General features: G+C 49.1%; 1 protein-coding gene across 1 annotated transcript; it reads left to right on the forward strand.

Annotated features, from left to right (window-relative positions):
* Positions 1-752: 752 nt before the first annotated feature.
* CFAP263 (cilia and flagella associated protein 263) lies at positions 753-7345 on the forward strand (the record flags this gene model as incomplete). Its single annotated transcript, XM_084294828.1, has 9 exons — positions 753-817; positions 1232-1364; positions 2534-2695; positions 3732-3887; positions 4397-4477; positions 4629-4784; positions 5384-5491; positions 6013-6168; positions 7256-7345. 9 exons carry the CDS (start codon positions 753-755, stop codon positions 7343-7345), a joined length of 1107 nt encoding a protein of 368 aa, XP_084150954.1.
* Positions 7346-22678: the final 15333 nt, after the last annotated feature.

Consider the following 22678-nt stretch of genomic DNA (forward strand, 5'->3'; position numbering starts at 1 on the left):
CCATGCTCTCCCCTCTCCTGTGTGTGTGCACGCTTCAGGAAGCTTCAGTGTGCTCTGGCAATGAGCACCTGCCAGTGATGTCCCCCTGGGAGAGGTGTTTGTGCTGCTGCTGGCACGAGGATGGGAAGCAGGGCTCTTCCCATGGACCAGGTGGTTATGACTCAGTTGTGTGCTGAAGATGAGCTTCGACATGCTCTGGCCATCCCATGGCTGTGAGGCCTCCTCAGCGGGTTCTCCTGCACACGCAGCAGTGGGGAGTGCACCACTCCAAACCAGCGTGGTCATGGAGCCACAAAAAGGACCGGCATCCCCACGGCATGAGTTTATATCATTCCATGCTCAGGCTGACTTGCATCTTTCATCCCAGAAGAGCCACAGAGAGGCATCACCACCCCCATCAGCAACTGCTGGGGATGGAGGCACGGTTATACGGGCCTGCCCGCAGTCCAGTCAGGCCACAGCGTGACTGTGCCTCTCAGAAACGATGCCCAGCACCTGGCACAGCTCCTGGACCCGGCCATGCCAGCTCCCCAGCGGGACACCCCCAGGCCACAACCGAGCTGTGCCAGGGCCTGAACTGCACCTGGGCCAGCGGCGGAGCTGGCAGTGGCCATGGTGCAGGGCTCAAGGCAGGGAGCAGGGCCTCTGTGCATGTGCTGGGGCCTCCTTTTGTGCGTGCTGGGGCCTCCCTGTGCCTTTGAGTCCTGCCTCCCACCCATCGGTGCGGGTTCCACCGTTGCCACAACACAGCCATGGCGGAGCAGGTGCTGGCGGTGCTGCCCCTGCCGCAGCTGCGGGCTCGCCTGCAGGAGGAGCGGTACCGGCAGCGGCGTGGGGTGGGGGTCCCGGGTTGGGTGCAGCAGCACAAGGATGGAGGGGTGGTGGGGCCTGGGCTGTACCCGGGGATGGGCAGGGACTGAGGCTCGGGTAGGATGGGAGAGGGACAGGGATGGGGCCACCCCAAGCCACACCGTGTCCCTAAAGGGCTCCTGTCCCAGGCTCCACTGGTCTCTGGGGTCTGGGTTTTTGAGCAGGGGCAGCTCTGGGGGGCTTTTCTGCATCCTGGTTCAGGGAGGGGAGACCTTCAGCCCTCATTTTGGGGTGTTTGTTTTGCCTTGAGTTAGCCCTTTTCGGCTCTGCCTTTGCCCACTGGCCACACGCAGTGACGCTGTACTTGGCCCGGCGCACGTCCCTGAGAGCTGGGTCTCACCCAGACCCCGTCATTTTGCAGTCATGCCATCGCTTTGCTGAGAGCTGAGGTGGAGATGTTTGAGAATCAGTACCGTAAGATGGAGCCGAGCAGCCCGGCTCTCCAGCGGCAGCCGGTGGCACACGACTCCCCGCCAGAGCTGGTGCACATGCTGGTAGGAGCGGGGCAGCCACCGCGTGGGCTGCACGAGTGACCTAACCCCAATACCTGCCCGAAAACGAGTGTTAGCTGGGCCTTTCGGGATAAGCTCTGGGCTTCCTTGCTGTTCTGCACTCAGCGTAAAGGCCAGGCTGCCTTCTGATTTCTCCCCTTCCAGCTGGTGCTGTGCCTGGTGCATGACAGCACCGGGATCTCCTGGACAGCAGGTGCCAGGTGGATCTGGAAGCACTTCACACACTAATGAGTTAACCCCCGCCCGAGTAATCTGAAGGAGAAACTAAACACGTAGCGGGGCTGATGCCAGGAAAGCAGGGGACTTTCCCCAGGCCCTGTCAGGTGCTCTGTAGCAGGTTTCTCCTCCTCTTCCCCTCCTGCAGGAGCCCCTGTAGGCTTAGACCTGCGTGCACCCACACTCAGGTTCCTCTTCCAAGTGCACGTTGCTCTGTTCCTTCTTACTGTAGCCATGATCAGGCTTTTGGGGCAGATCTTTGCCTCCTGGCCTGAACATCTCCTTCCACCAGTGATGCAGTGAGCAGAAGCTCTGGACCCTCTGCTGTGGAGCTCCTTTCAGCTAGCCTCTTGCAAGGGGCTTTGGCAATGCCTGAGCCTGAAAGAGCCACTTTGGGGGTTTTCTTTTTGAAACTTTGCCTGTGGCCAGAAGGGCCCTTGCCCTGTGCAGAGCAGTGCTGGCATCCCGGTATCTCTGCAGAACAGGTGATCACACCCAAGCAGTGTTATTCTCCAAAGACTGAGCTTTGGCCCGCCCATGTTGTAAGACCCTCCACTCCTCGGGAAGAGGCAGAAGACCCCATCTGTCCTACACAATAAGGTCTAGATAACGTCCATGTCCACCAACATCTCAATACGTGCCCAGATGAAGGCATCACGTTGCCTTTAACCTCCAGCCCTGCACTTGCCCGTTGAAATGAATTGAAAGTGCTTGTGTAGGAAGGTTTTGTGGGTGGATGAGAGGACAGATGAGGCCAGCTAGGTGTGGCCCCAAGTTACCTCTGTTCTGGATACACCTCTGTGTCCTTACTGTAAGCTGGAATCCCTCTAAGCTGACTGTTGAGATTATTTGCTCTTTGAACACATGAAAATGCAGCAGCAGTTGGCCAGTGCTGGCTACCTGATGGCATCTGTGCTCTTCCTTGATTGTTGCAGACTCATGGCAGGTCCAAATCCAAGATGCGCCGCTCAACAGGGCATTTTGCAGGCCTGACGGTGGAGCAGAAATGTGATCTGGCTGAGAGGGAGCTGGTGGACATGAAGGGGGAAATTCAGAGGATGGAGGAGGACACAGAGAAGACCTTGCAGGACATCGAGGTATAGCTCTCCTGAAACCTTAGAACCACCGATGTGTCCTGCCATCCTGTAACTTTTCCCAGCTCCTTCAATTGTTGTTAGTGGTCCCGAGCTGAGAGTGGGAGCAGAGCTGTCCCCTAATTGCAGTTTCTTGCAGGCAAGTGCACCAACAGAGATCAGATGCACCTGTCTCTGAAGCTGCGTAGAACTAACAGTAACACAAGACAGCAGAAGATTTTTAGGTAGAGAAGCTCGTCTGCTATGTGAGATGAAGAAATAGATGCTTGAAAGAAAAAGCTCCCTTTTGTCAGCTTTTTGAATGTGTGTCCCTTGTGCCAGACACATTTTTCAATATAGAAATTCCCCAGCTTTTTCTTGAAAGCAAAAGCTCCTTTCTGTCAGTTTCTTGGATGTATGTCCTTCATGCCAAGCATTTTTCAATACAGAAACTCTCAAGAGCTTCCTGCTTTGACTGGGCTCAGCGCAGACCTCTCCAGTGTCTGCCTTTCCAGTCTCTCTAGGACTTCTCCTGCATATGCTCCAAATCTACCAGGCTGCATTCCTGCTGCAGGCTCCTTGCTGCTGCATCACGATCAGCCCTGTGCTGCCTGCCAAGACCTCCTCCTAGTCAGGGTGCTCAGGAGCTCTCAGGGGAGGAGAAACCTTTCCCTTCAGTTCATGCCGCTGGGACAGGGGCAGCAGGCAGCCCGTGTCCCTCTGGTGTGGCCACAGGTCACACATTGCAAAAAGACAATCCTAGTACTGGCTTAGTAAGGCTGGTGATGCTTCTAAGTCAGGATGGATTGACAGAGGCTGAAAGTCAGGCATGGGAGAGATTTATTCTGACGTTTGTTTTTGAATGAGTGAAGCAGCAGTGCTCTGTACGACTGTGCCATGTGCCCTGTGCTGCACGGGGTGAACCTCAGTGCACCCACAGGAGAAATGCTCCTAACTCAAACAGAGTACATCTGGTCATCTCCAGTGTCCCCTATTCCCTAAGCTGCTTGAATTAGGGAAGTTACCACCTCTCGACTTTTACGTGACTTCATTTCTACAGGCAGTCATACAAGAAACAGATATTTGGTGGACTGATGTTAAGAAAGCAATCAGTGAGTTTGAGAAAGACATCGTCAGCACCATCTCCAACAAGAAAGGGAGCATCATAGCTTCCGAGAAGCTGCTGAGGTACCTAGAGGAGAAGAACCACCAAAGGGTCAGTGCAGCAGGGCAAAAGCTGAGCCTGGTCTGTCACCTGAAATGTATGGTAAAAAATTTTAGCTTAAAACCTATTTTCCATGCTTCCATATGGTCTGCCTCACATTTTCAGACTATCTTAGCAACTACCCCAGCTGCTCATCAGCTCGGTGAGCACAGCTATGAGTCCAGGTGACGCGAGGCCCAGCCCTCCAGCTCAGCAGAGCCCAGGGAAGTGCAAAGCCAACGTCCCACATGTGGGGCAGGAGGATGCTGAACAGTGCTTCTCATGGGAGGGGAAGTGCTCGTTTTTTAGGGGCAGTAAAGGTGAGATGAATCATAGAACCATTAAGGTTGGAAAAGACCTTCAAGGTCATCTGGTCCAACCATCACCGTACTACCAATGTCACCCAATGAAGGGAAAACACACAGGAAAGCATGAGGTCCTGGTGCTCTTCCTCCTCCCAGACTCTGCTGTCCTGCTATGACCTTTCTGTATGATCCTTCCTGCTATGATCCTTTCTGTAGGATCTGATGAAAGAGAAGTTGCGCCTAGAAAACAGCTTTCTCAAGGGTTACAAGAAGAAGCTGCAGCAGCAGCTCAGGCAGGTACATGCAGCAGCCTAGGGGAAGAGGGAGTGAGATGGCCTGTGAAGAACACAGCTGTCCTTAGGACAGCTTTTCCCACCAAACAAAGCCCTCTTTACCTGGGGCTGAGCTCTGGTCGGTATCTGTAGCTCCGCTCCTCTGGGGTTTGCAGAAGGAGCAGATGGGAGACACGCTCCGTGGGGTCCACTCACAGCAGCTGCAGGTTACAAAGGAGCAGTACGAAGAGAAGATCGAGATGAAGAACAAGGAGCTGCAGCAGCTAAAACTGACTTTGGGGAAGACTGTCCAGATCCTCAACTTCCGTAAAGTGAGTGAAGCTCCCGGTGCCTCTGCTTTCCCCTTCTGCTCTTCCCGAGGGTTACACGTGAGCTGATTATACAACATGTGGCATTTGAAAAGATGTCACAAGCTGCAGCCCCTGATCTTATCAGTGAAAACTGCTTTGCAGCTGGGGCGGATCTGTGTCTCTCGGGTGAGCCCTTCTGCCTGGGGCCATCCTAAACCCAGGCTGCAGTGCCACAGTGTAATACGGGCCGTGACGGCCAGGTACCTCGAAGCAGTAGCTGTGGCCACTGAGTGGGAGCCCCCTGCCCAAGTCATGCCCCATGGAGCAGCTTTCTCCCCATGCCCCAGCAGGCACAGGCTCCTGCCCTTCCTGGCAAGCACCTCTGTTTTGCTGCTGACAACCGGAGATTTGGGGCTGTCAACACAGGGCTGTGGCCCAGAGCTGCCATCACTGCTGGCTAATGCAGTGCCAGTGCTTGGCAGGCAGCACAGGGCCTTGGTGGGAGCACCACCAGCGGAGGCAAAGCCCAAGGAGAGGGCCCACATAAGGTAGAGATGTCTTTGCACGTAGCAGAGAGCTGCTGTTGCATCTGCTAACAGTGTCCTTCTCTCTTGTTCCAGAAAAAGCTTCAGAACACCATGGAAACATCGACATCTCTAATGAAAGACATCTCCCAGAGGATGGAGCTGCTGGAGAAGATTGAAAGAGAAACTGTGCTGGTGGAGGAGGTAAGAGAGTGATTTGGGAATCCCTGAGACTTAACTTGAGAGGACTCTCTGGACGTATTTGTTATGGTACATTAGACACTGATGCCCCTTTGGGGTCCAGCAATAACCTGGATATGTGCATGCTGTGGTGGGGCTGAGAATAAGTCCTGGAGCTCCTGCCAATGCCATTAATACTGGTCAGCTTTGCCCTTTGTGGCTTTTGCCTCCCCAGGGACCAGCCACTGCCTTCTTGAAGTTCTCCTTGATCTTTTCATCAGCAGTGTCCTCTCCAGTGAGAGGTGGCACTGCTGATACCCAGCTGGGCCAGCACAGCTTTGGGCAGCAGGCTCAAGGCACCCTCGAGCAGCTCGTCTGTGGGATGGAGGCAGGGGTGGATGCACCACACGGTGCCCTCAAACGTGCAGCTGCTCTCGGGCCTTCAGTTTATCCTGCCTGCCTGCTTCCCCGGAGGGCTGGCCACCAGCTGGCAGGGGGACATTTTCCTGGGATGTCCCTGCCCTCTGTCCCTTTCCCTCCTGCAGCAACGAGCCAAAGCGAAGAGTCTGGACCGGCGGCTGCAGAAACAGCTGTCGGACTACAGCACCCCTCCCGTGATGAGCTATGTGCAGACAGCAATGGCTGTCACTGACCTGGAAAAGAGCATCAAGGCTTGGCAGAGGAGGGCAGAAATTGCTGAGGTGAGGACAGTGAGGCAGAACCGGGTGCACGTGGAACCTGAAGGGTGTGTAAGGAGAAGGGGACGTGTGGTGGCCCAGTATGTCTGTCCCTGCACAGGCCTTCCCCAACACACAGACAGCTGGTGGCTATCCAGTGCTTGTGGTCCTCTTTGATGATCTCAAACATCCATTCCTCATCTGTATCTTGACTCTTCCCTGGTAAGGAAAGGCTGTGCCTGGCCAAGAGCCAAGCATGAGTTCATGGCAAAGCTGCGAGAGCAGTATCTTTGTCTCTGCCCCTGGCCCAAGTCCTGCAGCCTGGGAGGAGGTGAGGAGATAAGACAGGAGCATTGCCAAAGCCCAGAGATAGCAGGACACATCCCTGTCCCTATCCTGTCTGATGTCTGTGCGCACAGTGGGTGAGGAGAGACACTGCTGGGGCAAAGCCAGCCCCTGGGACAGGTCCTGCGGTGCCTGCTCACCCCTGAGCAGGGCCTGGGAGTGGGATGGTGCTGGGCTGTGTCTGCCCAGCACTTCGTTCCTCAGCACCCTGGGCTGGGACTGGCTGTGTTTCTGTGGTCCAGCCTTCCTCAGAGGTCAGAACGGTTTGGGCTTGAGCCTCCAGAGCCAGCACGGCAGGCGGAGAAGCGTGGATCTGACCGCAGCTGCTGCTTGGATGCACTCCATGGGCAGTGCCCGGAGCCTTGCCAGCCGTGGAGCTAGAGAGATGTCAGGGCTCAAGGGACAAGAGAGGGATGCTGGAGTTGTCCCTGAGATAAGAGGAGCGACACCAAGGATCTTGTTTTTCCTGCCAGCCTTTCTGTGGCAGGACAGGTCAAACAGCCCTGCTGCTGTGCAGAGGGCTGTAGGTCTCCACGCAGTGCTTTTGTGTGATGTCTCCAGGCTTCCTGTAGCATTCAGAGGAAAACCAAAGCTGTTTTAGACGTGCAGGAGCTCTTCTTGGTGTGCTGCAGCGAGCACTGAGCTCAGGTGGGAGTGGGGCAAGAGAACGGGCATGCAGTACCGCAGCTTGGAGCCTGGCAGCTTCCTCCACAACATACCACTGCTGTCTGATCATCCTGAGGCCTTCTCCTTTCTTCTTTTGCAGATGACCTTGCAGGGCTACCGCAGAGCATGGAACCAGGTCAAGATGTCTGGTAACCAGCAGCTAGCAGAGGGAGCCGCCCCATTCTTCTGAGTGGATTACCCCAGCTTCCCAGTAATGATAATTTTGGCATTGCTGTTAATAAAGCCTTTCACTTGTCTTTTAAGGTCAGATAATTTCCATGAGTAAATTCCAATTTCGGGGCCACAGGCAGATAAGATTTGTGATGTAATTTTTAGCTCCTCTCATCTACCCTCCACTTAACTTCCTGGTCAATAAGATATTAGTCCCAAGGGATCTACAGGAGTGGTCAGATTGAAACCCAAGGAAGAAAAATGATGATGGGCATTGTCATGGGTTAGTGGATGACATTGGTGGTGGGGTGATGGTTGGACCAGGTGATCTTGAAGGACTCTTCCAACCTTCATGGGTCTATGACTCCATGAAACAACTTCAATTCTTGCCTTGACCGTTCTATGATAAAAGAAACCTGGGAAGGAGGGGCCAGCAAGCAGCAGCAGACAAAGGCACTGAGGCACCTGGAGGGCTGATGCTCTCCCAGCAGGTCATCCCTGGGACACTTCCCTCCCTGGTAAGGCCCAGACCATCATGTTGGGTGTTTTCTGCAATAGTGGGGATGAGCATGGCCAAAGGGAAGGGAAATGGTGCTGGGAGAAGGCTACACACCATGGCTGGAGGGAAATCCTGGTTCGAGAACTCATTTAAACCTGCATGCAGACCACGTCAGTGTTAGCTGAACTGGTTTCTTCTAAGCATTTGAACATGTTTCATGTAAACAGAATTAGCAAGGACAGGGTGCATGTCATGGTACATTTAGGACAGGGGCAACCCAGGGAAACCATAGATGTTTTTTTCATGGTTGTCCTCTCCCTGGATATAGCCAGCCCTGCACATAAGAAACTCAGTGCCCTGTCTCCCTGTTCCTGTAATAACTCTGTAAGTGCTTATCAGTCCCACTGAGAAGGGCCTTTCACATGCATTATCCCTGCCTCTTGTGATGCTGTGTTTGAAATGCCTTGGGAATCAGCTGGGAGGCAGCTGATGATCTCCAGGCCTCTCTGTTGTTGATCTGTGCTAAAAGGAGCCACTTGCCCTGCATGATCCAGGAAAAAATAGCTGTGAGACACCAGTTGCACCCTGCCCTCCCCATGGGGAGACTGCTCCGAGGCTGGGCCCGGCCACTGGCCAGGCTGTGCCACCACAGATGCAATGTGCTGCGAGCTGATGCAGCCTCCAAAGTCATGGGGTTAAGCCCTGTGGTTAACGAAGCTGGCCCAACTCTGCTTGGAGACAAACCCAAAGCTCTGCCCACAGCAGGTGAACACGGTGCTGATGTGAGCTTGTGCAAAGTCTGCCTTGGGCAGGAGGGGATCCGGCTACACCAGTGATCTTTTTGGCTGCACGTCCCCTTGTGTTCCAGCATTTTTGGTATCTGCTGGATCATTGCCACTGCCAAGGAAAATGTGTGAAGTAAAAGCATCTGATAAAAATCAACTGACTGCAGTAAAACACCAACCCAGCTAAACCTGTCTGTATAGCTCAGCCTGAGCAGCCTCAGAGACATGTACCTGCAGTTTCCCAGACTCACAGAAGGGCTGAGGTTGGAAGGGACCTCTGGAGATCATCCAGTCCAACCCCCTGCCAACCAGGGTCACCTAGAGCACGTTGCACAGGGTGGCATCCAAGTGGGTTTTGTGTATCTCTGGAGGAGACTCCACAACCTCTCTGGACAGCCTGTGCCAGTGCTTTGTCACCCTCATAGTAATGTTTTTTTGTATTCATCTGGAACTTCCTTTTTTTTTGTGCCTGTTGCCTCTTGTTCTCTCACTGGGCACCACTGGAAAGAGTCTGGCCCCATCCTCTTGACGCCGTCCCTTCAGATATTTACACAATCACTAAGTTCCCCTCTCCATCTTCTCTTAAACAGGCCCAGCTCTCTCAGCCTCTCCTCGTATGAGAGATGCTCCCATCCCCTCAGCATCTCAGTCACCCTCCACTGGACTCGCTCCAGTAGCTCCATGTCCCTCTGGCACGGGGGAGCCCAGAACTGGGCACAGAGCTCCAGGTGCGGCCTCACCAGGGCTGAGCAGAGGGGCAGGGTCACCTCCCTCGTCCTGCTGGCAGCACTCTTCCTATGCACCCCGGGACACCATGGGCCTTCCTGGCCACAAGGGCACACTGCTGGCTCACGGCTACCCTGCTGTCCACCAGGAGATGGTGTTGAAAGCCTTGCTGAAGTCACGGTATACCACATCCACTGCTCTGCCCTTGCCTACCCAGCCAGTCACCTCATCAGAGAAGGCTGTCGGAGTGGCCAAACATGACTTCCCCTTGGTGAATCTATGCTGGCTGTTCCTGATCACCTTCTTATCCTCTACATGCGTGGAGGTGACCTCCAGGATGTTCCATCACCTTTCCAGGGATGGAGGTGAGGCTGACTGACTTGTAGTTGCCTGGATCCTCCTCTGTGCCCTTTTTGGAGAATGGCATGATACTGGCTTTCTTCCAATCCTCAGGCACCTCTCCTGTTCTTCATGGCCTTTCAGAGATGATTTCCTCCCAGCCTCCTGGCTTACAGCCTACCTAGTTAATGTCCAAAGACCAAATACCACACGTGGATGAACATACATGTACGTGCTCTTGCAGTTTCCACAGGGATCACTGAGGAACTACGTGGGAAATCAACCAGTGCCTTCAAACACTTGTCTCCAAGGCAACGTTTGAACCATCTGTGAGCAATCCGATAAGATTCCCAGTGTTGTGATCGATGGTTTTGGTTCTGCCCTGAAGGCAGCAGCTGCAACGGAGGCCCCATGGCAAAGGCATGCACAACATGGCTGGGCCAGGTCCCAGGATGTGTGGAAGAACAAGGCCACCGGCACATTCCTCTTGATTGACCTCATTTCTGCACACATGTGAGGGAGCCCATCTGAAGGTGCTGGTGTTTGCCATCCTCTGAGAAGGTGGCCTGGGACTGTGTGTCCAGCAGTGAATGCCTCCAGGCAAGGAGAGCTGTTTTGCGGAAGGTCTGCAGCACAGATTGCTTACTCCGTGTCTTGAAAATGTCTCTGGATGGGAACTTTGCCATTTTATCAGAGCACAGAGACCTCTGAGGCTTTTGATCAAGGCCTCAGAGACCGCTGCAGGTGTTGTCTGCAGCAGCAGTGGAAGGGCACTGTGCCCTGCTGTGCCCCATGGGCTGCAGCAGCTCACTGGAGCTATTTGGCATTTATGGAGTATGCATGGAGCAGCCTGGTGATGGAAAGGGCACCGAATGACCTTGGAAACATTTTGTGCATTGGCTTGTTACCTTCTGAAGGCCACTAGAGCCGGTGGAACCTTCGGATTCCTTCCAGTCCTGTCCCCCATGTATCTCCCAATGAGAGCAGAAGGCAGCAAAGAAAAAGACAGGGAGAGTACCAGAAAGCTAAGGCAGGAGAGGAAGGGTCTGAAGAGGCCTTGGTTTGATGTTCTAACAATGGTGATCCAGGATAAATCCACCTTGGTGTCTCAGGTTTGCTCAGACAGGGCTGGTGTCTCTTTGGGAGGTTTTATGCCAGATCAGCTATCACAGGAATCAGCCACCCTTCAGCCACTTACACAAGAGGAATGACCAAAGAAACAGATCCCTGCAGCCCTCACAACCCTGCTCTGCTCCTCACCCTCAACAAACACCAGCCTGCAATTTTTAATCTTAAAAAAAAAATAAAAAAAAAAAAACATTTCAAGAGGCAGGAGAGTGAGATATGCCAGCAAAAGCAAAGAGCAGTCACTAACAAGAGTCTGGTCATCGGGGTGTACCATTCTCTAAGGGATCAGCATGCCCTTAACTCTAGGGCAGATCCATACCGAATTTGTTTTTCTATTATGAGGATGATGACTCAATTTATTTCCGAAGGGTGCCCTTGCCAAAGGGCTCTGTGTTTGTGTACTTTGGAACAGAACAATTAAAAACCTTGTTAATGCTAAAATCCTACTAGGCTAGCACAAAAAGGAGAAAGAAAGAGACATACACAGAGAGCCAAGAATCGCTGAATTTACAGGCATCATAGGAATGGAAAGATTTTTAAGTTATTTTTAAAGATTTTTAAATTAAAGGCCAAAAGAGATTGGATGGGAAGGATTACAGAAGGCCACAGGTTCTGTGTTCAGAAACCATCACGGTTAGACATGGTTACACCGAGGAAATCTGCCTCCCAGACAATGCTCAAAAGCTTTCAAATCAGTTGCAGACTCAGTGCAGTTTGGGTGACGTGGTCTGGTCCTGCTGGGCTGGTTACAAACCCCTTCGGGCTCTGGTCTCATTTGCTGAGAAAGATTTGGCAGGAAGTTCAGGAATGGCTCAAAGACCTGGTTTGTGTTTTCTCACCTCTCTGGTGGTTCTAGACTTTGCATAAAACCTCCAGAGGATGAGGAGATGTTTTTCTGACAGCCTTGCAAACAAGGGTTTCTGGATGTGGGGCTTTTTTTGTGTGACAAGGAGGATGCTCTTCACTACACGTCAGAGGTTACATTGCCCCAGAGCACCATTCTGAAACTGTAATTTACAGTCTTGCCTGTCTTATGCCAGAAAGGCAAAAAAGACAGTTTTAACTACTAGCCTAAAACTACAGTCTTTGTGATTTAATTAAGTATTAAAATAAAGGTAGCAAGAGTTCTGCGATCAGTGCCCTGACAGATTTACGTTTGCTGGCAGATTCCTCATTTTAATGGCAGTCTTCCTATACCTCTGGTATCACAGCAGTAGACACCCAAAACTGGAATGTCTTCATTGGGATGGCAGATACCAGAAAAGCCAAGACCAAGAGCCTGACTGCACTCTCCTATGGGATCGTGTCTTGTGTAGTGGGACTTCATTGACAGATTTTCTTCATATTGGAGTGAAATTTAAATTTCTCTGGCTTCCAGGGCTTCCCCAGAGCATTAGCTAGAAGCAGCAATGTTCTTGGCATTAAGTGATGGTGTAACCTCTGCTACAAATCCTTTTGTCCTAGGAGGAGGAGATGCCCTGCAGACTGATGGCTCTGCCAGTTTCTGCCTTCACCCCCTACATCCAGCTATCCTGCATCACTGATGCAGGGACAAGAGAGCTCCAGAATTTTTCCCAGGGGGACATATCCCTAAGCCCTGTGCGAACGGGGCTGTTCCAAGCCTGCAGGATGCCCAAATCCATGAATGACTGCTAGAGTATCCAGTGACTAATGCAATGGCTTGTTCTGCCAAGCAATCACGGCCTGTGATGGAAAGCTGGCCAGGGCCAAGATGCAATACACAGATACTTTTAAGAACAGCTCTGCTTGTTGGGTACTGGCTCCTTTTCAGGGGGAGGCGGTCTGGCATGGCTTATCCCCCTTTGCTGAACTGCAGCAGTGCCACTTTCCTCTAGGCACGCTCACCTTTTAACTGACCCCATGCTGCTTTCCAGCCGCTGTTTACCAGATTCTGTAAAACTGAAAAAAAAATCCTCAAAGGTCAGCTAAAGGTGTCTCCCCTAACCAATGTAATTTCTAGCTTAATCCAAGGCTTAATGTGAAACCAAACTAGCAGATTGTCAGCATGGACAGCAGGTCAGGGACTGCAAGCACTCAAGCTCATAATGCAGTGGGGACTCTCAGCACTGCTAATACTGCATGCTGGGGTGCTAATCTAATCAGTTTGTGAAGCTCGGGTGTTATTTTACAAAGTGACTCCTCGCACTAGAATGCACATCAGGATTTAAAACCATTGGCTTGCTAGCTCGCAACCCCAAACCTTACTCCTTTAGTCCAGATGCTGTTCGCAGCATCTGGCACTTGGCTTAGGTTGGGATCTGTAGGCAGCCAAGGAAAACTTCAGAATCTGAGATACCTCACTTAAAGCTATGAGCTTATGTGTACGAGAGGTCATGGCTATGGCCAGGACGGCTGCTGCTGTGCCCTGCCTTGGAGAAACACGCGGAGAGCAGGATCGCAGCCAGCTGGGCCTGCCACTTGTAACCATGATGCAGCAAGGACTTCTGCTGCTTACACAGCACAGAAAAACGTGAAGAAGCTTGATAAATTGTTTGCAGTACGCTGCTATTCAGTAACGTCAGGATTAATCACACAGAGCCAGATAATGAGGTCATACATGTATATAACACCAAGCAGCCCACCAGGGCCAAAGGATCGCAGGGCAGCCTGGTGACCTGTCAGACGTGGTTCCCTCACACACCGATCCGAGACAAAGGCAGTGACTGATGGAGGCAGGGAGGAGGCTGCCTGAACTGAAGCCTAAACCTAAGAGGCTTCAACAAAGGACCTGTTTTAACCCTGTATTTGCACACGTCAGAAATCTGTTAATACAGGGGGAGAAAACCTTAAAAAATGGACCCCTTAAATTATGCTTTCTGTCCAGACCAAGGGCACTGAAAACAAGCAACTCGCTTCTGGTTCTCAGGAGTGCTGAGTACTTTTCAGATGCCATGAAAATATCTAAAGCTATTTAGAGTCATAGAATTTATTTGGCATATAATGTATTTGGCTTCCCATTTAGGTAGCCTCAGAAACCTAATTTTCTGCACCACGTTTCTCGGTTCAGCAGAAGGGACAGACACAAGGGTCTTCCACAAAATGCCTGTGGTTTTGCGGGAGGCAGTTTTTGCCAGCGTGTCACAGATACTATCAGTTCTGACCACTTAAAAGGCTCAGAATTTACACTGACTCCTTTTTAATACCACTCAGGCAGTAAAACAGCAGCAATACTGACTTGTGCATGCGCTTGCTGGCTGTCACAGGTGACCGTGTCTCTCTCCTGGAGGCTTTTGGGCTAAAGCAGATCATTCTTCACCTTGCTGAGTCTGGATGTGAAACACTGTAATACCAGCCTCCCAGAGGCACTGATGGAACAAAACATATTCTGCCTACTTATAGATGTAAATAAGACCCAGATATCAGCTGAAATATTAAGAAGTGTTTTGGAACTAGCCTCCTTCCTAGCCAGGGCTTGGAGATGCTGACAGCCTGAGCTTCCTGGACCTTCCCAAGATTTTTGGGGTGAAGGGGAAGTGCTGGTGACATAAAAAGCATTTCACAATGGGGAGTACTAACTCCTGCCATCTGTCTCCTGCACTGGACATCCTGCTTCGATCCCCTCCCTAGAGAAGGGCCAATATTTAGCTCACTGGGGCTACAGGACTATTCCTGAAGAGTCCATTCCCAGCAGTACAAACTGCAGGCTTACAGAAACTTGGAAGCTTTTATTTTAATAAAGTTCTTTAATTTCTGTCTGCACACTGTTATTCTTCTGAGACTAAGCTAAACTGTAAAGCTTGCTCATTAATTACTTCTTTCAGAACCATATGGGAGACCGACAGACATATCTATAGTAAGCAAATCCTTCAAAAGAAGATGGTAGTGATGATTAATAATGTTATTGATTTCCCAGCAATAATATGGCATCTTTCAAACCCAGAGGACATTAACCAGAGTGTGCAGAAGCCACTGTTGTGCCTGTGTAGCCATCTGAGGGCTGGAGTATTCCACCTGGACCAGAACTGCAAGAGTGAATCTGCATTCCTGCAAGAACGGGAGTGAAAACAGACTCCTTTACATGGCTCTAGCAAAAACCCTGCAAGATGGACATCATTGCCCACGGGTGAGGTAAAGGTGTGTTAGGGCTGGCTGTCACAGCACAACTGAAAGATCTTCCTGTAAGCAATAGCTCATCTAGGCTCCTTTTTCCCATGGAAGGTTGAACTTGATCTTTCACGGTGCCTTCCTACCTGGGCCATTTATGATTCTGTGAAGTGAGGACAACACTTGCTGTTTCTCGCAAACCATGCCAGTTTGAATAAGATTGTTCCTATAGCAGTATCAAACATTTTTTCCAGATTTAATGTTTAGAGACCATGACCTCAAACACAGGATAATAGAATAATAGAATCACAGATTGATCTAGGTTGGAAAAGATCTTCAAGATCTTCAAGATCATCAAGTCCAACAGACAACCTGACCTACCAAGTCCTATCACTAAACCATGTCCCTTAGTGCCATGACCCCATGTCTCTTAAATACCTCCTGGATGGGAAACCCACCACTTCCCTGGAAAGCCTGCTCCAATGCTTGACTGTCCTCTCCATGAAGAAATTCTTTCTAACACCTATTATAATCCTCCCCTGTCAGAACTTGAGGCCATTCCCTCATGTCCTGTCACTTGGCACCTGAGAAAAGAGACTGAAGCCCTCCTCACTGCAACCTTTCAGGGAGTTGTAGAGAGCCACGAGGTCTCCCCTCAGCCTCCTTTTCCCTCAGCTGCTCCTCATATCTCTTGTTTTCCAGTCCCTTCACCAGCTTCCTTGCTCTTCTCTGCACAGGCTTGAGCAACTTGAGATCACTCTTGTAGTGAGGAGTCCAAAATCGAACACAACATTTGAGGTGCAGTCTCAACAGAGCTATGTAAAGGGGCACAAAAGTTGACAAATGCAAAGCGAATGCAGTAAACCTATAGCTGATAAATCATTTTTTGGCCCTTGTCAGCCATGAAGGTATACCAGGCTTAGTTACAAAAGTGTGACCGACTTCTGGGTACATACAGAAGTGCCCCTGAAAATTGGCAGCTGTAGATTTCAGCAAAATCAGGGCCTGGGAAATGCTGCAGAGATCAGCTGCCGCATGTGGATGTTTCCCAGACTGACCAAATGAAAGACCTCTGCAGACTCCTCACCCACCTACGGCGAGCCTGATGCATCTTCTGTGCCATGCTGCAGAAGGCAAGGTCAGGCTGAAGGTCTGAGAGCCTGTACCTTACATGGCACCGGTCCTGGCTTCTCTTTTAAAGATGCTCCAGTCTGAGAGAACTGGGACAGTCGGTCAGCCAAGGTGACAAACTGCTAGATGACAGGTACCAGCACACGTTGTCTTGTCATTGACTCTGCCAGAGCACAGAAGTTTCATCTTCCTGACAACGCTGTCAGCAGAGAAAGAGGATGAAGCATCCAGACAAAGCATCTCCTGATTACACTCTGGGGACTGTAATCTTGCAGCTCTCTTAGATGCTATGTCTGTGCATAAACTTCAGTTAAACTTGCATTTAATTTATGCTGTCTTACTAATTAACAGTTGGGGTTTAGAAGACCATGGCATGTTTCATCTTGCAATATTTACTGGCCTGCTTAGAATCCCAGCTCTAAGCCACATTTCAGCAGGGGAAAAATTAGCACTTTTTGAAAACTTGAAAATTGTGAAGAATCAGACATTAGAAGAACATTAAAAAACAAAACAAAACAAAACAAAAACAAACCACTAAGGCCAGCTGAGAAAAAAAAAAAATCAATGACTTCCAAGCCAGCTTCATAACTTTTAGGACCCAATTCATTATTTTCTAAAACGTATTGTTGTCAAAGTTGTAATTTAGCTCATAAAATGTTTGTTGTTCTAGGCATAATAACATGTCCCGGGGTTAATGGATTCTGTAACCTCCTGTGTTTCAGTTATTTTTAAAAATCAGTCATTGGCAGCCAGCTGGTGAGTGCTTTATTAGTGCACATCCCCAGAGAGCAGACACTAACACTTGATATCTTTCTGGCTTAGAGGATAGAGCAAGGACACAAAGCTCCTCACTGAACCTTGGAAAATGAGAGGACAACAATGACGCAGCCCAAAATGTGCTGTGCAGCATCCCCCTTGACCAGTGTTGCACTGCCACGGGGTTTTTGTTGTCCTGCCTGTGCCCCGTATCACTTACACTGCAACAGGGTGCTGACCTGCACTCTGCACTGATGTATCTCCTGCTGCATCTGCAGCTGACTTTTGTTTTTCATGTAAAGTAATACTGCAATAGCAACATAAAATATTAGCAAGTTTGAATGTTGTATCATTTTTTTAAGCTGTTTGAGAGCAAAGGGCTGTACTTTTGTCTAATATGATATTATCTGTGCTCTGAACCTGCTCCAGAAAGGTGCACTCTGCTAAGAACCTCATGAGTGAACCCATGCCAGCCACAGCGCCTGACTCCTCCTGACTCGTGCATTTCAAACTGTCAGTCATGTGCTCAAAGGGACTTACTTACAAAATCATCTTTATTAACATCATGTCATGCATAAATATCTATATATAGATAGATATATGGTCAAAAACCATTCCTTTAACGCATTGCAAGTCCTGTTTCCCTTTTAGATAAATACACGCATGTTCTTTTCTCTCTGGAAATCCACATTATAACCCCAATGCTATCAGCGTTTAACTTTCCGATATATTTTTCTCAATAGAGTAATTTAATGATATATATGGTAAACATGCATTTAAAGAATGGATAAATACATAATAAATGTCTCTGTCTTCACAAATAGTGTGATCATGTAGAAGGGCATGGGGCTTTAGGGGCTAAAAAAGTTTATTGTATAATGAATTTACCTATCCCTAAAGAAGACATAATGTTCCTTTTGGAAATTAAATAAGCATTTCAAAATGAAGCAGACTACAAGGGTAACCAAAATAGATTTCTGAGAAAGTATTATTTCAAATTTTTCTTAAAGCTTTCTATTATCAGTGCTTTTTCCCAATGTGAAGTGCAGCAGGCTTCTCAATGCCTTCAGCATTAGTCAAGTAATCAATAGTTGGACATATGGCTAGCTGCTGACTCCTTGCCATTTGATAGTAATACCACGATGTCTAGCTTTTCTTAGCCAATTGCACTGGAAAAGCTCGCATTGCAGAAAATCCAGCAAAGGTTAAAAATGTAAGCTCCATCTAGAGTCTTCTGGTACCTTTTTCGCAGATCCATCTCCTTGTATGGGATGAGAACAGAAACAAAAACCAGAAGCTAAAATGGTACTAGGTGCAGGATTATACATCCGTCTAAAATAGGTAAGGATTTGATTTTTGGATCTTGTCCATACCTTACTTGAGTAAATCAAGTGTGTCTTTCTGAAGAAACAGTAGTGAAAGCAAAAAGTAATGTTTACTCCTAATGCAAATACTGTATATTAGTTACAGTCATCTGTACCACAACAGGTAGGAAATCATTGCCACGGTAGTAATGCTTACTGTCTGCTCCACAACAATGTAAAATGGCAGTCCTAAACAAGGTACACAAGGTGTGAGACTTTGTTTTCTGAAAGCCTTACCTTTACGCTTTTACCAAACATGTATTATTACCCAGTAAACCCGACCGGTTCCAGTCTAAGACAGCACTCAGTCATGCTACAGATGTGCCAAACTAGACCTGCAGCAGCCAAACAGTGTTTTTGTCTGAAGACTGTTTTACACTTCTTAACGAACCTAAAGCACATCAGCCAGCAGCCTCACTGTAAGCTAAGCAGTAGCATGCTCCTTTTGCACGAGGTGAAAGACGCCTTACCAGCAGCCCAGGCAAAGCTGCCTGTCTCCAAATCGCAGCAATTCTGTAAGGGCATTGAGGCAGGAGTGGAAGCACCACTAAAAAAAGATGAGCCAGATGAAATGTTTTGCCACAAGTAGGAGAAATAGACAATAAGAATAATCTTCCCCTCTCAGCTCAATTCCACTCCTGCACAGCTTGAATATAATCAAATATAAACGTGCCCTTTCCAGAGCAACTGTATATATAGAGACATTTACCTTGGCTTGATTTAAAGTACCCATTTGTAGGCCAAGCACCATGAGAAGGTTTCAAATATAACATTAATATAAAAGATGATAAATAAAAATGGTTCAGATATAAATAAGCTCACAGGCCAGTAGAGGGCAAGGAACTATGAGTAAATTGCAAAGCTGTATGGGCCTATGGTATGTAATGAGATAATTTTGGAACTGAGAGCATGAGAAACAGAGTGCCTTTAAGGGAACAAGGCTGGCAAAGACGACTTTGCTCCCTGCTCATGCTCCTCAGCCCCCTTCTCCAGGCATGAGTGAAGGGTGTTGCCCTGTGGCAATGACAAATGCGTGTGCATCTTGTTGTTCTGAGTAGAAAGAAATAGTGTAAAACTTATTTGATAAATGGTTTCACTGGAAAAGCAAATGGGGGTATTGGACTTTTGGGCTTTAAAATCATGTTTTCAGGGAATCTACCCCAGCTCCAGGCTCGTTGCTCTGACACATGGAGAGGAGATGCCGAGGTGAATTTTTAAACCTCCTTTTGAGAGGCTGCATGTGCTCTGATAATGATCTGAGCATGCACACAAGCCACCTCCTGGCTGGTAGCTGTGCCGCCATGTAAGTGTGGCAATGAATCACGGAATAATTTGGAGGTCACTGGGCCCAGCGTCCTACTCAGGCTTTGAAGTTAGAGGCAGGCTGAGCCAAGAGGTGACATTAGCTTGAGCTCAGCAATGCACAGAGCAGGATTAACTGGAAGTGGTGCGTGTCTGGCAGGCTTCAGGCATGGTTGGGGCACGTACGCCGTTGTCTGCACCCCACTGTGTTGATATGCCTCCTATCTCCTAAGAATTCACTAAAGGGCTTTGCAATTTTCTGCTCCGAGGCTAAACAGAGACAGATCTTGGCATCAGGAAAGCAAACAAGCAAAAAGCAGAGGAACAGAAAGCGAGCTTGCACCCCACAGAGTATGTTCGAAGGTGCAGGAGGCAAATGCCATAACAAACTACCAAGTCGGAAAAAGAGCTTAACAGATATCATTGGATAGGTACCACGATGTTCTGGCACAAACAAAAGATGAAAGATGTAATGAAAAGGTTAAATGTGAAACTGCAAGGAAGCAAACAATGAGAGGTACTGAAAGCTTGCCATGATGAGACAACTGATAAACACCACACAGGTTTTCAGCAGAAGCATGGGAGCATTCAAACGCTCCAGACAAGGGGAAAATGTCATTCAAATCAAATTGCAACAATAGGAAAGCTGTTACCCTTTGGTAGTCTGGGCAGGGTCCTCTGCTGTATTATCTCAAGCAGAGAAAAGGAAGAAACCGTGCTAGAGCTAAGGAAAAAGCGAAGTAAAGTTCAGGCAGAAAATGTCTACCAGATCTTCACTCAAAGAATAAAAGTTCAAGGAAGTATCAAATGGCAAGAGCTGCTCCTCACAGCCCTTAGAAGAGAAACCATTAGAAAGCTTTTGCATCACGATTTACTCTGGAGCATGCTGGAGCATTTTGTCAGGGCAAGGAAAATAACCGAGCACAGCAGGGCACAACATCACGATGCACTTTGCTCTGTTAATGTAAACATGCACTTGGGTGAATGCTCTGAGAGAAACACTGATGTCAAACAGGGCTCCTCTCCCTTCTGCCTGACATCCTCGTTGTCTGTGAACCTGCAAGAGGGCAGCCAGCAGCACCTGGCTCCAGCTGCATCTCGTTGCATGAAAGGTAGGGCAGCAGAGCAAAGGAAATCAGACAAAATCAGTTGTGAAAACACACGTACAACGAGAATCTCAGCGCCTTTGAATCCCATCTGCATGTTAGGGCACATGAAGGCAAAGCACAGGTCTTGACCAGGGTGTACAAGGCAGTGAGGGAACTATACAGGGCCAATAGCAGCAGCTGCTTCCCTGAGATCAGCAAGATTTGTTCATTGAAGGTCTACAGATTGCAAACCTTCGGTGCCAGTTCTTTCTTTCTTCACACTGGAAATACCTTAATAATCAAAACAGACTGTGGAGGCATTTATCCAGGGCACCCGTAAATTAGTGTAAGTAGCCAGCCGAGTGATGAGTGCTCCAGTTTGTGACAGGGGCACTGGGTGATGGAGGCTTGTCCAGGGCCACCAAATGACAAGTGAAGGTAATCGCATCTGAGATTACACGAGAAGCCAGTGCCTGGCAGCCCCACGCAGGCTATCCAAATGCCATCCTGTGTGCTTTCACATTTAGGCCCTCAGCAGAATCCTAGGTAGTCCTATCTTTCAAAATATCACAGAATTTAGTGATCTGAAGGGTGTGCAGAAAGCATCATGCAGTAAGCAGAGATGGCAGAGCTGTGTTCAGTCCCTGTACAGATTGGACCCTACAGCAAAGCTTCAGGCCCAGAAAGAGCAATGAATGAACCTTGGGAGATAAATCTCACTTAAAGTCAATATGAATCTTGCAGCCCATTAATTTCAGCAGGAAGTTTGGAGATCAAATTGATCATCCAGGCTGGGCTCAAGTACACTTAGAACAATACTAATGATCGGGAGGGCAATCAGCTGCCATAAAGGTCACTTGGAGCTTAAAGGTGCAGCAGCAGCAGCTCCCTTACTCCTCCCGAGCAGCAGCTTTGCTCCTAAATTACAGTCTGGTGGCTGAGGCACGCAGAGAATGGTGCCAGCAGCAGGGGATGCCAAGAGGCTTTGCAAGGGGGAGAGGACATGGCTGGAGCGGGCAGACCGAAAACAGGGAAGACCTCGGGGATGGGATGGTTCTTCCTGCACAAGTATTTGGGGAAGCAACGTGGCTGCTAAATAGTGCTGGATTTTTCTCTCCACCTCTAAGAAATTTTCTTCTCTGCCCACTTGTGCATGGCAGTTTAAAGCCTCGTTTCTTACTATCATCATGATGCATAAGGTGCTGTATTTTGATCCCCAAACCATCACAGAGTTATTTTCAGGAGACAATAGGAAAGTCCAGAGTGAAGCCTTGGAAGAGCCAGATGATTCCTGAAAGAAAGACTAAGCAGACAGTCCTTGAAATCCACTGGTTTTGATATTGGTATTTTGTCTGAAGGCATTTCAGTAATGCTACCATGAAGGGCACTGAATGGTGTTCAACAAATTTAGAAGGCAACAGAACAGCCTGCCAGTGCCTAAAGGGGGCTTTGGGAAAGCTGGGGAGGGGCTCTTTGACAGGGAGGGTGGTGATTAGACAAGGAGGAATGCTTTTAAGCCAAATGAGGGCAGGTTTAGATAAGATATAAGAAATAAATTCTTTACTTTGAGGGTGCTGAGGCACTGGCAAAGGCTGCCCAGAGAAGCTGTGGATGCCCCATTCCTGGAAATGTTCAAGGCCAGGTTGGATGGGGCTTGGAGCAACCTGATCTGGTGGGAGGTGTCCCTGCACACGGCAGGGTTTTGGGATTAGATGCTCTTTAAGATTCCTTCCAACCCAAGCTATTCTATGATTCTATGATTTCCTAGCAACGATATCAAGAAAATAAACGGGTCTTATTTGCTCACATTTATGAACTTTGCTGTTTCGTGTATATTTGGCAAAATCCACTGGAAGAGAAACTAGAGAGCAATTAAGGTGCACACACTTTAGGTTGGGAGGCCGCGTTAAGTGACTCATAATTTTGTGTCTGCAACAATGAGAAGACACAGCTGCAGCTGTTTTTACATATAAACCCATGCAGACTGATGAGATGCTGGCACTGGCAAACAACCAGCAGAGGACCCATGGCTCTTCCCCTTGGCACCGAGGGCAGCTGTAATGCCCTGACCACTGAAACCCCCTTGTGCAAGCAGGACAGGCCAATGGCAGCAGGACAAAGTCCTCCGGGATCCTCTAGCTGCAAGACAAAAGCACAAAAAAGTTCCAT

Source organism: Netta rufina (assembly GCF_964035555.1).
Source record: "Netta rufina genome assembly, chromosome: 13".
In the NCBI taxonomy this organism is placed as follows: domain Eukaryota; kingdom Metazoa; phylum Chordata; class Aves; order Anseriformes; family Anatidae; genus Netta; species Netta rufina.